The 18,134-nt window shown below is 39.7% G+C and overlaps 1 protein-coding gene across 1 annotated transcript; it reads left to right on the top strand.

Annotated features, from left to right (window-relative positions):
* The first annotated feature begins 1,701 nt into the window (after positions 1-1,701).
* On the top strand, positions 1,702-12,006 carry LOC146451075 (uncharacterized). Its single transcript, XM_085099591.1, has 10 exons — positions 1,702-2,131; positions 3,889-4,112; positions 4,911-5,028; positions 5,448-5,647; positions 6,621-6,976; positions 7,411-7,439; positions 8,000-8,028; positions 8,434-8,536; positions 9,933-10,294; positions 10,701-12,006. The coding sequence occupies exons 1-10, from the start codon at positions 1,831-1,833 to the stop codon at positions 11,085-11,087; spliced, it is 2,109 nt and encodes a 702-aa protein (XP_084955717.1). The 5' UTR covers positions 1,702-1,830; the 3' UTR covers positions 11,088-12,006.
* Positions 12,007-18,134: the final 6,128 nt, after the last annotated feature.

Genomic DNA, 18,134 nt, shown 5'->3' with positions numbered 1-18,134 from the left:
GTCCAAAACACGTTTAAAACGCGACCAAAACCCGTTTCAAACGCATTTAAAATGCGTTCAAAACCAACCTCGTTCCCAGGGCCTTTTCCCAAGGTAGGGAAAAGGCCCTGGGAACGAGGTTGGTTCAAAACGCTTTTCAAAGGCGTTCTAAACGTAACGAGTTTCAAAACCCGTTTAAATCGCGTTTGAAATGCGTTCAAACCACGTTTCAAACGCGTTCAAAACCCCTTTAAAACGCGTTTAAACCCCGTCAAAAACGAGTTCAAAACTAGCTTAAACGAGTTTAAAGCACGTTCAAAACGCGTTCAAAACGCGGTTGAAACGCTTTCAAAACGCGTTTCTAACGCGTTATGAAAGAGTTTAAAAGTATGCTTCCTTGAAAGGCCTTTCAAAGTGACGATTAATAGCGTTTTTGTTTCTGAAATATTTTCTCTGGTTACAGGGATATTCAAATTTTGTTCGAAAACTGATGACGTCACAGAACAAATGGTCTCAGTGCCAGTATAAATTACAAGATCAAGAATATCTCGGGAAATATTGGACAGATGTTGCTCAATCTGGGCACCAGTAATGTAAACAACACTTATCAGCACTGAGACACACGTACCATCCCCGTGGTATGGCCATTACCGTACGCATGCACACAACCATATCACCTGGGCAGTGGCAGCCATGGACAGCTGTTTCGCCCTTATTGGGGCTCATCAGCATGGTATAGCCGTCTGGTCAAAGAGCGGGGGTAAACCCGCGTATCAGAGACCCTCAACTGCCGTGGCGAGTGCATGGCACTCCTTTAAGCGCCAGCTCCACCGTAGGCAAGTGGTAGCTGTTGGTTGGGAACCGCAAAACAGTTCTCCCACGGCAATGCGTATGGAGATGGGATCACTTACAGACCTGTGTATACGGTGGAGCTGGCGCTTAAAGGAGTGCTATGCACTGGCCTCGGCAGTAAAGGGTCTCTGATACGTGGGTTTACCCCCGCTCTTTAACCCGACGGGTATGCCATGCTGATGAGAAAATACAAAACTGAATGCAAGGCTGGCACTGCGGCAAAGGGCAGATTTATTAGCGGCCAATATTTCGACTAATAGAATTAGTCTTCCTCAGGGCCAGAGCTTTACTGAAGGAAAATATAGTAACGGCTCCTTAAATTGAAGTTTGAAAAATACATGGAAAAAAATGATTGGCTAATACATGATATGAAGACAGCGTACTTGTAAATATGAGATGAATCCCAATAAGGGCGAAACAGCTGTCCATGGCTGCCACTGCCCAGGTGATATGGTTGTGCGCATGCGTACATTATTGGCCATACCACGGGGATGGTACGTGTGTCTCAGTGCTGATAAGTGTTGTTCACCAGTAATGTACCTCAGAAACGAAACAATATGACACCCAATTTGACGTGCCCATACCATTGCTCTCGGCCTTATTCCTTTTCTGCTATAAACCAAACATCTCTAGCTTTTCAAGCAGATACAAAGGAGAGGCTGCAAACAGTCGTTCAGTTTTCTACTCGGACGGTGAACGTTGAAAGGTCGTGACTGTACTTTAAAAATCGATCAGTATCTAAAAGTGGTTGGAGAAAAGAAAGTGACGAAATTTGTCGTTTTATGCTAATTTTTGGTCCTTCCGACTTTCTCCGGAGACTTCGTCGTCAATTGTCGGTGCAAGGGGTCACGTGAATTCGTGTTCGGTATCGGCAGATTCCGGAAAGGGGGAATCACATTTCACGTAGGTTACTTTATTAATTGGAGGGGACAGTTCAAGTTGCCCTCACTGCTAATCCCTGTTTATCGGCATAAACACGGGACCGATCTTCCTCTTAGAATGCCTGCTTGGTCTTTATTTATTTGTCTCGTGCTTTTTGGCTCGTGTGAAGGGTTTTTGTTCAATGTTTCGCGAGGGGCTGAACGAGCCGGTCAAGATTTATTTTCAAACATGGACCCGTCTGGAACTTGTCCGAGAATTGGTAATGGTGGAAGATCTTGGTGTTTGTCGAAAAATGCAGAGTGTAGTCAACAAGGATGCTGTATGTGTGTTTGCTCATATCAATTTTCAACTTTTCGGATGGATTCTTCTGTAAACACCGCAACTTGCAAGGAAAATTCAGCTTTCCGTAATTTTGCAGGTAAGCTTCGTTGGTTTCGCAATTTCCGTCTTTTATACAATAACAACATCAATACGTTTTTTTTTTATGTCTTCCCTTCACCCTACCACTCCCAAAATTGGCCAGGATCACAACTGGAAAGAATTTCAATTCTCGTTTTCATGCTGCAAAAATCGAGAGGAAAACAGTATGCTTACTTACCAAACGAATATTTTAAAAATAGCTCCTCACTCTAGCTCTAGGTTCTTAGAAGTTTGAACTGTTTATTTACACTGTTTAACTCGTCGAAACGCATCTCTGAATTTTAGCCAGAGGATTTAACATTTTTCAAAATTAATCAGTGAAACATTTGGAAGAGCTATAACGTAAAAATTAGAAAATTTAATAAAATTATCGATCCCGGGGGTGGGGGGGGGGGGGGGTTTCCAAACAAAATTGGGTAGGGGTGTGCAGCCCGCTTCCCAAAACCCTTACCCTATTTATGACTAAAATCTGCGATTTTCCCTACCCTATTTATGACTAAAATCTGCGATTTTCCCTACCCTATTTATGACCTGATGTAGCTTCTCCTAAAAAAAATCGAACCCAGGACTAGAGTGCAAAAATCTATACCCTATTTATTACCAAAATGGCGGCAAAATGGCTAAAAGCGATACCCTATTTATGACCAAAACAGCCGAAAAACCGTACCCTTTGGCGCCGCACATACCTATATAGCCCATATAAGGGAGTACCCCCCCCCCCGGGATATCGATATCCATCAAGGCTTAAAATTAAAAAATTATAATATAATTATAATAATGTGATTGTACAATAACATTATTGAGATCAGTCATTAGAATTAATATATATAAACTTGATGAAATGAATACTGATCAATAGTTTTTTTAATGCTGACTTTCAGTTTTGAATATAATTATAGTTTTGAGTCAAAATGTTTTGTGACCAATTTCAATTTTTTTTATCAGTTCGAAATTGCATTCTTGCCTGTAGCATTCTTTTTTTACATCACGTGACATCGTATTTGAAATGGTTTATTCCCTTGCTATCGGGTTGTTTGCATCTTAGTGTGAGCAATAATCTCAGACTGGTTTTTATAGGGGTAGGCTGGGGAGAGAGACAGTATTCTAGGTGGGTGGGGTGGGTACATACTTATAAGGTTAGGGAGGGGAGGAGGAGCCTGGAAGTGATGTGATGGTTTCAGGCTAAATTTTAACATATTGAAATTGGGTTGTTAATTCTTACCGTCCGTGAGCTTATATTCAGGGCAGGAGTGGAGTTGGGGGGTGGGCTGGTTGTTATCATAAGGGTTTTAACATTGATGGGTGGGGGGATCTTATATTTGGAACTTAACAGCAAAGAAGCTCAGGCAGTAATGTTGCCTTAAATTTTGGGATCAGATCAGTGGCAACTGTTTGATTGCAGTTCCAGAAAATATCCATACTCCACCCATGGGAGGTATTTTGTTTTGTTCCCCCCATCCTCCCAGGAAATTCCAGTTTAGCTCCATACTTTGTTTTCTAAAATTTTGACTTTTAAGACCCCCCCTCCCCTCCCTAGGAATTTCCGATGACCTTCCATGGAGTGGGTATGGATTTTTTCTGGAACTGCTAAATACCTACTTTCTGGCACTAATGACAGCCCTGTGAAGAGTAGAAAAAAAAAATCACAATAATTATTATTCCTCCCCCACCCCACCACCCTGTATCTGTCACTGTGTCGCCCAACCTGGTATAGTGTGAACAGAGCCTTCATATTTTGTTTCTCCTTGGCATTAGGTTGTTCAACAACATTTGCAGGAAAAAAGACTTCACATCCTCTGGAGACGTTAGATCTTGCGCTACAAAACTCCATGATCATTAAATCTGTGAAAAATAATAATAACTGTGTAATTCACTCTGCACTATACCTTGATAAGAGAACATGGAAACAACTTAGCTCAAGAGACAAAGACACATTTGAAGTAAGAAAAACTAGGAAATGGCCATACACAGAGCTTGGGGTAGGTGCCTTACTCCTTTATACATTTCCTCCTTTTTTTCTATATATGTGATAGTGGTAGAGATTGATGCACACTAAATGTACATAGAAATATTATTGTCTTATATCATATTGTGCATTTCCAGGAAATATCCAATACTCCCCCCATGGAAGGTTTTTTGTTTTGCACCCCCAGTTCCCCCAGGTAATTCCAGTTTAGCTTCATACTTTGCTCCTAAAATTTTGACTTTTAAGACCCCACTCCCCCTAGGAATTTCCGGATGATCTTCTGTGGGGTTGATATGAATTTTTTCTGGAACTGTTTAATTAAATATATATATAGATATAAATAACATGAATTCAATTAAGCCAACTTGATGAGTTGATTTCATGGATAATTTAAGGATGGTGCCAACTTTTGTTACGCGCACATGTTCTGTGCAACTCAAGATACTCAGGTTTCCTATGGGTGGTACCTACTAATACACGGATATTTTTGCGCACTTTAAAACTATGGTGAGAAAGCAGAACTTAGCAAGTGCTGTTGGTATCCAAAAAGAAAACTGGGGATAACCCTGCATTTTTTATAGATAATAAAGCTTAAATTTGAAAAAAAAATGCCATACATTACTTTGTATTTTAGCACTTTTTTAAGTTATTGTATCTAATTAAAAAATGTAAGGTTACCCCCAATTTTCTTTTTGGATTTCAAAAGCCCTTGCTGAGATCTACTTTTCCCGCATAGTCAAATTGCGCAAAAATAGCTCTTTATTAGACACTAGGGACTGAAAACGTTCTTTTGCTACTTTTGTTTCATCAGTGGAATGGCGGCATGCCACATTCTTACTTTGGTTACGTCATGAAATTAAATATTAGTTGTGGTCCCTTGAGGAAAGCAAAGTTCTGCGTTGTCTTCAAAGCAAAAGGCAGTCGTACATGTAAGTGTAATAATATAGGTCAATATAGGTCAATATATGCTTAATTATCTTTTTAACAGCTGTACTTTATGATTTTAGATTTTGCTGGGAACCAAAGTTTTCATAGCAAGAGTGGGTGTCCTGTGGCTATGAAACAGGGAAGCAAAGTTTTCATAGCCAGAGTGAGTGTCCTGTGGCTTCAAAACAGGATACCAAAGTTTTAATAGCCAGAGTGGTGATCCTGTGGATATGAAACAGGAAACCAAAGTTTTCATAGCTAGAGTGACTGTCCTGTGGCTTCAAAACAAGGACCAAAATTTTAATACAAGAGTGGGTTTCCTGTGGCTATGAAACAGTGAACAAAAGGTTTCACAGCCAGAGTGAGTGTCCTCTGAGTTTCCATAATTTTTAAGTTTTCTTTTTACAATTTGTTGTAACAGGGGATGTCCTTGGCTCAACAGATGAAACACCTTTTCAATTTGTTGCAACTGCAAGGTCGACCACCACAGAATCCCCCACTACCACAAAGGTGACAACACCAGTGAAGTCAACAACAACAATGTTGTCAACGACAAATGTGTTGTTAACAACAAAGGTGATTACAACAGCAAGAACCATTCAAACAACATCGTCAACAAAGGTGACTGCATGTTTCATGTGCTTCTCAAATCCCCCAAATAAAAATGCCCACCTCACAGATGATATAGAATTTTTGCCTACATGTATTTTCCCTTTTTACTGTTTCATTAACGTCAAACCAGTACATAAGCTACATAAGGTATACAAGTACATGTGCCTCCCCAAAGGATTTTTTTAGCAGTGTTCGTCTAATAACTTTGCTCTAAAAGTCTGGAAAGGGGTATGGATTTTACAGAATGGGTATGGTATGGATTCTAGAAACTAGGTCTGAAGATGTGTACAAATTTTAGAGGCCAGGTCTGAAAAAGGGTACCCGGAAATTACATATTTTGGTCTGAAATTGTCAGGGTTTGGAGAACCAAGCCGCACACCCCCACCAGAAATTCTGTGGACTACCCCTTCCAACCCCCCCCCCATCCCCTTCCCACAGGTACAACTCACAGTCCCGAGGCAGTTTTGGTGTTCACAGCTGAGGATAAGCCTGGGCTCATGTTTGAGATGTTTGTCCGAGTACACATCTGAGTATCTTCTGTTGTGGACAAGAACAAAATGTACACAGAATGCTGAGAAAGCAAGTCTCTATGCTAAAAGTTGTGGGTTGAAGCAAAACTGAGAACTCTACAAAACAGTCACCAATATACTTTTTTTAACGAAACGGTTGAATGCAGGGGACCACACGACGCACAAATAAACTGTTCTGAATACTTTTTGTTGCCGGATCTCTTGTGGTGGTAATGCACGTGATAGACGTCACTTTATAATGTGTAAACAAACCAAACTGATTGCAGGGTGACACTACAGAAAAGGGCTTATTTATTTGGGCCAATATTTCAACTAACGCCACTAGTCTTCTTCAGGGCCACAGTTACAATGAGAAAATTTTATAACCTACGACTCTTTTAACTCTCAATGTTGATAATTAGTTGTTGTTGTAGTTATGGTGAATGTATTTTCTGCTGCACATGTTTTTCAAGGCTCCATCTTCTAAAGAAATGACAACAAACCAAAAAGCCACTGAAGCAATATCGACGGAGACTACAACAAAGGTTACCAAAGCTACAATAGAGTCAACTGCTGTGGAATCAACTGCAACAACTCTAATGCAAACAGAACCTATGACAGGAGAAGTTACGACAGTTGAACCTACAGATTATAACCCAGGCAGTCAAGAACCCAACAAGGGTGAAAACAATGTTAGTGGCAAGGAAGAAGAGGAAGATGGTGATGACTCGATGATGATTGCCATAATCGCTGGCGTGGCAGCTGTAATCTGCGTGGCTATTGTTTTGCTGTGTGTGTGGCTTATTGTCAGTCAGCGGAAAAAGAACAGGTAATTTCAAGAAAACTAAGAGATGTTGAGCCAGGTTGCCTCCCTCAATCTAGTTGTCTGATGATTACAGTGTAGATGGATAAGGGGATTACTTTCTAATAAAAGAAATTGTGGTGCTGCGTCAGTGGGCAGTGGAAACGAATGTTTCGTTTTATAAAACAGAGTTTGTAAGGTAATTTGGCCACTGTAAAGAGATCCCAGAGCTGAAGTTTTAAGCGTTAACCCTTAGTCAGAGCGATAAGATGGATAGCAATAGGCTGTAGGTGAAGAGAAACACAGTAAACATTGCCGCGGGATTGAGATGGAGCGGGGAGAGGGAAGCCTTGTTGCACTCCATCCACCAGGCCACTTTGTTTTCCAAGGAAAAAGGAATGACAGTCTTGTTGCGCAGTTTATTGAGAACTGTTGCTGAGGTTTTCTGTTCTGATTTGTAGATATCCTGCCAATGGTGCTGGAACAACAGGTATTAAAGTCTGCTAACTGTAGCGGACACTGTTAGCTTGAACTATTGATAGAGAAAGAAAAAGTGTACTGCATCATTATAGTTGACACGGTCCTTTTAAATCGTGTACAAGGTATATCTCAAAACATATTTGGAAATGTGTTTCAATATGAGATAGCGAAAGAATTGTCTGAGAAAATTGGTTTTTATAATAAACGTCACTGGTTAAGGCTACAGTCGTCCTTTTGCTTTAAAAGCTTAATTGACTTAGCGGAAGGTGCAATGGTTTTCAAGTCTTGCTCATGCCCCTGTCGTGTACGTTTTGGCAAGTAATACTACTTTTAGCAGTGCCGTTCACTGCCTAGGAAAATTAGTTGCTATTGTTGTAAAAGAATTTGGTGGTACATCAAAGCAATATCCCTAGTTTAACTTTCTCAAGTATGCAGTAGTTATTTTTAAAAAAAACTTACAGTCTGTCCAGATTTGGTTTTTACTGTTGAAGTTGCATAACTTTTGTTTTTGTCTGGTTGGCGTTTCATTTCTTTGTCTCATTCTTGATTTTTATGTTCTTCTTTTTACAGTTTTTGCAAACCCGACCACAGGATCACAGGTGGGTGATTTTCTTCAGTCGTGGTTCGTTTTTTGTCCCATTTACGCGTTTATTACAAGTCGTAAATTTACAGGTATTAATGAGCTAGAAAGACTGTACAACTGAGATTTCCTTTCGTTTGCGCAGCGCGCACAAACTAGATTTAATTTGAATGGCACGTTTAGCGCATGCGCACCAGATGAAATTAAAATTTTAAGTATTGCCACTTACAGTCAACTCCCTTTACGTGACCGCGAGGGAGTGTCCTTAATAGCCAGAGTCCGTAATAGCGGGGAATTTATTTCAGTTAAACGTCTGTAATTTATTTTTGCCGGGGATTTAATTGCTGTCGTGTCCGTAACAGCGAGGTGTCCGCAAGGCAAGAGTTGACTGAATTTTTTTTTAATTTAATTTTTTTTTATATAGAATCACTTTCCTATGCCTGCTCTGCTGAAAAATCCTGTATTTGAAGACACGGTATACGCCGAACCAGAAGAAAGCGCTAATAAAGCTACAGCTGGTCTCCTTGGTGAGTTCCCTTGTGTTAAACCAGAGCCAGTGTTGGAAATCGGATCAAGCTTTGATATAGCTTCTCGAACCATTAATAATTCTTGGAGAAATTCAAAGCAAAACTTCACCAAATGCTATAATAATTAACATCACATTTCCAAACCTCCTTAGCGGTAGCGAATTCTTTCATGAATTCAGTACAATAAATACCCGGTTAATATACTGTACAATATTTCCAGAAACAATTTTAGGAACCTCTCCAGGCTGATTTCTTAGTAAGCATTCTTTATATGAGAAATGCTTTCTCGTCCCCAGAGCCGGGCAACGTTTTTTTTTTTAATTGTTGAACGAGTGGCTCTGGGTCCATCCAAAAATATCTTTTTTTTCATTGGCTGTCGAAAACCTGATGCGCTATAAGGTGAAAAATACGCTTCTGCGCATTTGTCTTTATTCCCTAATACTGAGCAGTACTGAGCAATAATAATGCTGAGCAAGCGCAATGGTAATTTATCACACTGAGCGTGCGCTACCGGATGTCGTGAAATTCACGACTTCCGGTAACGGCTGTTACCAGGGCCTACGATCCAACCGCTGACCAGAAGGTCGTAGGCTCTGGGAACGAGGATGTGAGAAATGCATTCAGCCTGAAACAGAAAATCACAGGGTGTTTTTTTGCCGGTGTTTACTGTATTACTTGAGTATGAGAAACTTATTGGGCTTTCATATTCTACAACAATTCAATTGATGTTGAACTCTTTTTCAATCTGCAAAGTTTTGGCGAACAGTAAACCAAGAAATATGTCCATGACAGTGTCATGGCGATTTGCTGTCTTTTGCTCAAAATTGCTCAAAAATGTCGTAAAAACCTTTTTGTTAACATCGAATTGCTCTTAGAACACTGGGAATTGAATATTAAGGGGTATCGCTGAGGAAGGACTAAGTATAATCAGTTTTTAGCGGCTTCTCTAATATTCAGAAGAACTTGAAAAAATTGGGCAATTTTTTCAAGTTGCAATCCATTTCCATCCAAGCCGTCCGCAGCTGAACATAATTAATACTAGTTTCTGTGTACTAGAAGGGTTATTGTTACCAAAACTGAACCACTATATTAACGATTCCACCGATTCAAATACAGTTTTTGGCCATTCAAAGTGACACTACAATAGGTGATAATATCATTTTTAATTTTTAATTATGTCAATTTTGGTGAACTATATCGTCTGACATTGACTTTATTTCAATTACTCCGAACTTGATAATGTCGTCGTGACGACACCAAAACGTTGTTCGTTTTTATCGTTCATTTTCACTTGTCTATGATTGTGAAGTGTACAAGTGCTAGTAGCCTAGGGACAAGCAATAAAGTAAGTACATGGAGTTGTTAGCTTTATAATCCTTATTCCGTTAATTTTTAGGTAACCCCTCGTACGATGCTCCTCATGATCTGCTGCTAAAGAACCCAGGAGCAAAAGATGGCCGAAGCCCACCATTGAATAATATAAGGATGAAGCCGATAAACTCGACGAATAGGAAAATCCACCGAGAGAACACTTACGATGGCACAGAGCAGTGTTCGAGAGGCAAGCTACAGGACGGAGGGAAGCTTGTTTACCATAATCCACGATGCGTGCTGGATGGCGAGAAGCCTGCTTATGAGAGCTTAATAAAGAACAATTCACGCGCACGGTTTAATTCTCAATCGAATGTTGGCATGTATCAGAGTTTGGACCCTGACGGCTTGATGTACCAACCCTTGCAGAAGAACATCAGTCCTAAGGTACTTGTGTTTCCTTGAGATGTACTTTGATTAAGACGAGATGAATAGTTCTTCCTTCCTTCCTTCCTTCCTTCCTTCCTTCCTTCCTTCCTTCCTTCCTTCCTTCCTTCCTTCCTTCCTTCCTTCCTTCCTTCCTTCCTTCCTTCCTTCCTTCCTTCCTTCCTTCCTTCCTTCCTTCCTTCCTTCCTTTCTTTCTTTCTTCATTCCTTCCTTCCTTTTACTGTTGAATGGTTCATCAATTCATTCATCCGTGCATGCGTTCATTCTTTCGTGTATTCACCCATTTGCTGGTTTGCACAAAGGTTTGGTTTGCACCTTGGTTTTTGCTATCAGGCTTTACGTAAACGATTATTTGCCAAAACCAACTGATATTAATTATTATGATGTTCTTATTTTTTCCATTCAGCGCCAGGATGAGATTCCTGAATACCTAGCTCTTCTCAACCCTAACGAAAACAGATGGAACATCTCTCCCACCTCCCCAGAGTATCAACCACCATACTCCACAGGCCCACCCCCTGCGGACGTTGATGAATCCCCGGAGTACGCTGATTACGCAGATTTAGACGAACTCGAAGAAATCGCATCAAATGAAGGCTCTAAAACATGTTCGAATCAGGGCTCGCCTTATGAGGCACCATTGTATAATGTACTTGAGGGACCGAGCGGTGACTATGCTCTTCCAGGCGCTGTCGTGTATGATGTCCTGGAGGGACCTGATCCAGACTCCACTGGTCTCAGCCGCGAGCCCCCTATGTATGCGGTCCTGGAAAGCCCTGATACAGCACCTTAGAGTAATTATTCTTCCCTGGGAAATAGTCCCAATGGCGTTAACGATTGAAAACTGATAGTTTTTTAAAATACGTTTGGGCCCATTTCTCATGCACGGCATGGATGAAACTGGGCGTTGCAAAAGCAAGCTATCCAAAGGGATATAATTGAAAAAGGCCTTTTGTAAACGCTGACAACACATCATCGGACAGAGCATGATCTGCGAATTTTCATTACAATTTTTAAGCGTTATCGTCTGGAAGGGCGAAAATGATTTGTACACGGACAAAAAGATGCGTTTACGAACGTAAAATGTACTCTTGTGGTCCTCTATATTTGTTAGTAGGTTTGTAGCGTGACATTGTGGCGAGGACGAGTGGATTGATTGCGTGACGTTACAAATAACAGCAAAAGCATAGACGAACAAGCTGCCTTTTCCTTCATCTTTATCGACTTAACTTGCGAGTCAAACTCTATAGCCGATAAAAATAGTACTTTTCCTGACTATCGACTGCCTGGGATCGCATTGCAAGCAGTCTAGAAATGTGTTTATACCATGAAGCTCATGAAGAATTACGGTATGTTTTATACAATGTAACAATCCAAATTGTTTTCTAAAAAAGTTTATTATAAAAACTCCTTTGACTCTTGATGAAATCAAAGACGATGTTTGTGTACATATGTATTAAACTAAACAAAATACAGAAATTTGTGCAAAAAAATGCTAAACCGAACGACTTGTCTTTTAAGTACACCGATATTTGTATCACCAATCTCGGATGAACTTGGAAGTAAATAGGAATGAAATTATGAATTTTAAGAAAGGAAATACTATTTAAGATTAATTAGGAAACGAAAAACACTTTCATTTGTTATTTGTTATGTATGGTAATATTTGGACGACTTTTTGACGACAATTAAATTAAATTTGTCATATTTGATTTTTGTTACCTTGTGCATATAAATGTTTTTCAAGATGCTTAATTCTGACGGCTTGCAACTCCGGTTAGAAGTTTAACGTTCGTTTGTACTTCAAGGGGCACTACCACGGAGATTTTGCTCTATATTAGCCAAAACTGCTCAAATGTTTGACAAAAACCCCTTCTTTAAAGTGCGCATAACCCCAAAAACTTTTTTCGCTTAAATAAATCTTTGCACCTGTTCGAAACGCATTGAGCCTTTTTGCGCCTTTTTTCAACCAAATCTTGACTTTTTATAGGCTGTAAAAGTTACGAAATCTAGCCATCATCTGTCCCATGACTGAGCTAGTAAGGGGTATGGGTCTATTCCTTACTTGACGTCACAAGCTGATTTACATTGTATAGAGTGTTTTCACATGACGTCACGGCGGCCATGTTGGTGTTCCAAAACAAAGAAATGGCGGCCATGTTGGTGTCCCAAACTAAACCTCTGGGAATTGAACTCTATTTTTATGCAAATACTTTCTTTTGTTTCAGTAAACCAACATGGCCGGTAGTCACGTGAATGAAAACACTCTATTAAGTCTTTGTGAAAATGCATGCAAAGCAGTTTGCTTGCCATGACAATAGTTGAATTGCTTCAATCAGAAAATAACTACAATTAAAAAAAATGCAATTTCAAAGTTCACAGAAGGTTAAAAATACGGTATAAGAAACAAATGAGTTTTCAGTTCAGAATTAAATTGGTTTAACTTTTAAGCAGGTCTAATTTCATACGGAATTTAGGGGCGGCAACGCTTAAGGCACGGGTCCCCATGCAAAACGGTGTTTGTACTTGAAACTTTTAAAAACAAGCCGTCTGTCTACACGACAGGTAAAAAATGGTACGGACCTGGGGAAAAGGGGTACGGTACCCATAATTTCTGTAAATAAATACCCGTGCTGTTTGATGGGTCCAAAGGCGCCTATGGACCCAAAACAGCACGGGGATTTCTTTACAAAATTTGTGGATACCGTACCACTTTTCCACGGGTCCATGCCATTTTTTACCTGTCGTGAGTGTAAACGGCCGTTTAGCCCTTTAGTAACATCTGAAATTCTGGCTATTCCCGGTTAATATCGGTTCCTGAGACATTGCAGTTTCTCGGCCAATTTCCGATCCGTTGATGTGGCAAGCGCTACTGTCAGTTCTGAGTAAATAGTATATTTTCCGGTCATTGCGATATCAGGAACAGAATGAACGAAATACTATTCTGTTCGGTTCAAAACAGAATAGGCCGCCAAAAGAACCGGTATAGTCCCAAAAGAACGCGCCCTCAGCACTTGACGGCCGATTGTCCGTAATAGAGAGAGAAAGGGCAGAAAGGAAGAGGTGTTCATACTTCTAGAGATGCATGTAGCACGAAAGAAACTAAGGGTTTTTGGATATAGACAAAAACATATCGAAAATGCTTCAAGATTACTGGACAGAATTTGCACTGGCTAGAGTCGTAGAACTGTTTCTTCTAAGACGAAAAATTCAACTGTTATGTTATTATCGGTCACCCTTAAAGCGTACAGTCAAAACCCGCAAGTTAGTGCCTGTATTTTTCCAAATCAGCCTTAACAAGTTCTTATATAAATGGTGCTTAACAGAAATATAGGCCACAAAGGTTCTTATTTTCTTGGTAACACTTAGTATAGTGGCTGAAAGAATCTAGCGGTACTGTCTAATGTGTATAGTAGTGCCATAATGTGTGCACTGTAAATATGTCTTCTTCATAGAGATACTGTTTTTCACGTTTTAAGAAATGTTGGCCTTTTCATACGCCTGAGAGGTTTTAAGGCAAACATGTGGAACAGTTTCCTACCGGTAAGTACTGAATTTGTGGGAGCGCATTTTCCTATTACACGATTACTTCTAGTAGTAATCGGAACGTCATAGGTTCGACTCCCACCGGGAGAACTAGGAATTTCATATTCCGAGTATGCCTCGATCTCGTACCCAGAGTCCTCAGGCTTTTTGGTCAGCGGGTGGGCGCCAGGAGAGACTCTGGAGAATTCGAAAAAATTGAAAGTTTTCGATTGGCTGCTCTGTATATAAGCTCCGTAACGGCAGAAATCCTGCAGTAATAAAATTCCAGTACCCCAGAGTCTCTCCTGGCGACCAACCGCTGGCCAAAGAGCCTGCGGTTTCTAGGTACAAGATTGAGTATGACATTGACTTCAAAAGGCCAGTAGTTACCCAGTTTATCGGCATAACACAGATGTATGTTGGTTATGTTTTTCACACAGTAGTGTGAAAATCGAAAATCGAAAAATATCTCACCACCCAACTTTTTTTAAGAATTAAAGAAAACGACTTCCCTTGGCGTTGACAGTAACGATTCCTGTTGGGGGCTCTTGACAACGGTTGTGGTCATCTGTTGAATCAAGTTATGAGCATCGGTCGAAATATGTATTGCTGATTATCAAACCTGTGACGTCATGAATCCTGAAAATAGCCAAGAGAGTCATTCGTGTGGTTTAATATAATTTTCCAAACCAACTTGAAAAAACTGTGACAATCGAGTAAAGGTTTACACTTGTTTGACCAAAACTGAAAGGCGAGTTGCAAAAACAAGAAAACCGAAAAATTTTCGTCCGTGGCTTTTATAAAAGCTAAAAGGCTTTAGACGTCACCGTCACTCTGATGGTTATAATGTCAACTCTTGTGTATTGTCAACTAGCGACTCAACTAACCGATTTTTATTTATCAAACATAAACTTTGAAAACACAAAACTAAAGAAAAAACGACGGGAAGTAAAGTTTCGAGCAAGTCAGAGAAAACACCGTAATAGTTACAACATTATACTCCCCTATTACATATTAAATGCCACAAATATAGATAATCATTATTTTAATACCATGGGTTTTAGTGTAAAACTAACGGCCTGTCATAATCTAGACGAACGAAAGTGACAACGGAGGTCTAATATTATTAGTCAAGTCCAAGCAACAACCGTGGACGATAATCCTGCTGGTATACTTTGGATCAATTGTAGATCTGATCGGCTTTAAAAAATACAAATGATAAAAGAAGCAGAGACCGATACAACGTAGAATTACGGTTTAAAGGTTACTATATTTCGGCTGGCCAAACCAGCCTTCTTCAGGTATAATGAAAATTTACATTGGGACACACGCTAATATAGCTGACAAATATTTGCGCAATAGCGGAACTACGTAAAACTAAATTGATTGACAGTAAATATGAAGCAAATGAAATAATAGTAACAAAAAATAAAAAATAATAAAAGGAAAAAGCTAGTACATTTCTTCGCGAACATTAAGGCCATGTGGAGAGAGTGTTCTGCCTTTTGAGATTAAAAAGGCTTCCCTGGCCTTACGGATTGAGTCTCGGTTAGAGTAGACTTTTTCTATGGGGATTAATTGCATGTCGTTAGCGGTGTGGTTAGGAGCGGTGAGGAAGTGTTCTGCGGCTGTGGTGGGTTTAGATTTAGTGTTAGGGTTATCTATGGTGCGGCGGTGTTCTTTAAAGCGGTCTTTTAAGCGTCGTTTAGTCGCTCCTATGTATTGTAAATTACAGCGGTTACATTGGATCATGTAGATTAGATTTTTAGTTTCACAGGTCAGGTTAGATTTGATAGGGCGCGTTTCACCAGTGGAAAAGAAGGTGTAGTTAGTGAGACCATCGGAAATGTATGGGCAAGTGGCGCAATTTTTACCGCAACGATAGGAGCCGGAAGGGAGTTGTGGGTGGGGATTAGTCGAGTTAGAAGAAAGTTTAGCCGAAACCAGTAAGTCACGTAGGTTAGGAGATCGTCTGAAAGCCACAACAGGCAAATTTGGAAAAACCTTTTTGCAGCGGTCAGACGAGTGCAGTAAATGATAATGTTTTTTTATGATGTTGGAGATGTGAGGAAGCGATGGGTTAAAAGTCGTAATAAAAGGTACACGCGTAGGTTTGTTCATGTCTTTAGTTTGTAAGGCACTTGTAAAGCGAGTCTGCGTGGGATGTTGGCGGCACGTCGTATTTGTTTAGTGACAAAGTTTCGTTTGTAGCCTCGTTTGAGTAGGTATGTAGTAAGTTGTGCAGTGCGTATATTAAACGTTTCGTCAGTAGAACAAATACGTCGTAAGCGGAGTGCTAGACTGAAAGGAATAGCATTTTTTGTATGCAGGGGATGGCAAGATGAATACAGTAGATGTTGGTGTTTGTCTGTAGGTTTAGTGTACAGGTCAGTGCTGATGTTGCCGTCGTTCGTTCGTTCGTTATTGTTTGCACATAAAAGCTTTTAAAAAGAACATCCTGCTTGTCAAACCAGAGCCACTTATTTGTTTGATTAAGGTATCAAAACGCGTTTAAAACGCGAAAAAATCCCGTTCAAAATGCGTTTAAATGCAATCAAAACGGGTTCAAACCGCGTTTAAAAAGGGTCCAAAACTGGTTAGAAACGCCTATCAAACGCGTTGAAAACGGGTTTAAAACGCATTCAAAAACAGTTAAAGAGGCCTTTAAAACGCGTTCAAAAATAAAAAAATCGCGTTCAACACGCGTTCAAAACGCGTTCAATTTGTGTTTAAAACGCGTTCAAAACAAGTTTAAAACGCCTTAAAAAAATCGGGTACAAAAATAAAAAATGCGTCCAAAACGCGTTCAATTCGCGTTTAAAACGCGTTCAAAACGAGTTCAATTCGCGTTTAAAGTGCGTTCAAATAGCGTTTAGAACGCGAGGAAAACGCGTTCAATTCGCATTCAAACGCGTTCAAAACGTGTTTGAATCTCGTTCAAAACGCGTTTAAATCGAGTTCACAGCGTGTTCAAAACTCGTTCAAAACGCCTTCAATTCGCATTTAAAGCGCGTTCAACACGCGTTTAAAACGCGTTCAATTTGCGTTCAAAACGCATTCAAAACGCGATTAAGAGGCTTTCAAAACACGTTTAAATCGCGTGCAAAACGCGTTAAAATCGCGTTTAAAACGCGTTCAAAATGCGTTCAATTCGCATTTAAAACGCATTCAAAACGCCCCTAAATCGCGTTCAAAACGCGTTTACAACGCGTTGAATTCGCGTTTTAAACGCGTTCAATTCGCATTTAAAACGCGTTCAATATCCGTTCAATTGGCGTTTAAAACGCGTTCAAAAAAAGTTTAAAACGCTTTCAAAACGTGTTCAAAACGCGTTCAAATCACGTTTGAAATGCGTTTAAGACGCGTTCAAAACGAGTTTAAAACGCCTTTAAAACACCTTCAAAACGAGTTTAAATCGCATTCAAAATTCGTTTAAAACGCGTTCAAAACTCGTTTGAAAGTCGTTTAAAACACGTTCTACTTTATCCGTGTTCAGTTCGCTCACTAATGAACAGAGACGAAACTAATTACTTTGACTGAGGAGGAATCATTGTGTTAAATTATAGTGAAGAAGGTTTTGCAGCTATGTAAATGTCTGTTTAGGGAGAAGCTGAAAAGTTTAAAATTTCGAGTCCTGTCGTGGTGAAATCCGAGCTTCGAGTAGGGTGACCGTTTTTCGTGGAATATTTCAAAAAACTAACCTTATATCCTTTACTTACTTTCCTAGTGCTTTAATTTGATTTTTTAAAATTTTCTTCGATATTTTCTGACATTCACTCTTAAGTTTTATTTTATTTATAAATTCTAAGATTTAAAAATAAAAATATAATAAAAACCTGATTTAGATTTAAGGCTTAACAGGTTCTTATTTTGAGGGGGTGTAAATTAGAAATTTAAGCCTAACCGGGTTCTCAAAATTGAAGTTCTTACTTGCTGTACATACGAGAAGTCAATCCTTGGACAGTCAATGGAACTTAAATCTGCGGGTCAACTGGCCTAGACAAATAGAGGTTAATCAGTATTTTAAAACCTACTTACATGTTAATCTCCCTTTTGTTTTTTTTTACACTATCTTTCGTGGAAAAGCTATCTTTATCCCTGACCCAAGTGCTTCAAAACAATAAATATTAAATATCGTCTTTTTCTCCGAATTGTTTTTCCGTTTTTACGATGCTTGACAAAGGTCCCCTCCCTAGAGAGTCGCTAATTTTTCAACACGGTAGATAAGGGGTTTCGCGCGCTTTTTGGTGCAGTAAAAAGTAATTTTGTACATTGCATTGGAAGAAAAGTACTGAAAAGTATTAGTACGATTTTC

The sequence above is a fragment of the Pavona decussata genome, unplaced genomic scaffold (assembly GCF_977016875.1).
Source record: "Pavona decussata unplaced genomic scaffold, jaPavDecu1.1 SCAFFOLD_403, whole genome shotgun sequence".
Classification (NCBI taxonomy): Eukaryota; Metazoa; Cnidaria; class Anthozoa; order Scleractinia; family Agariciidae; genus Pavona; species Pavona decussata.
This window is presented reverse-complemented; position numbering and strand designations above follow the sequence as displayed.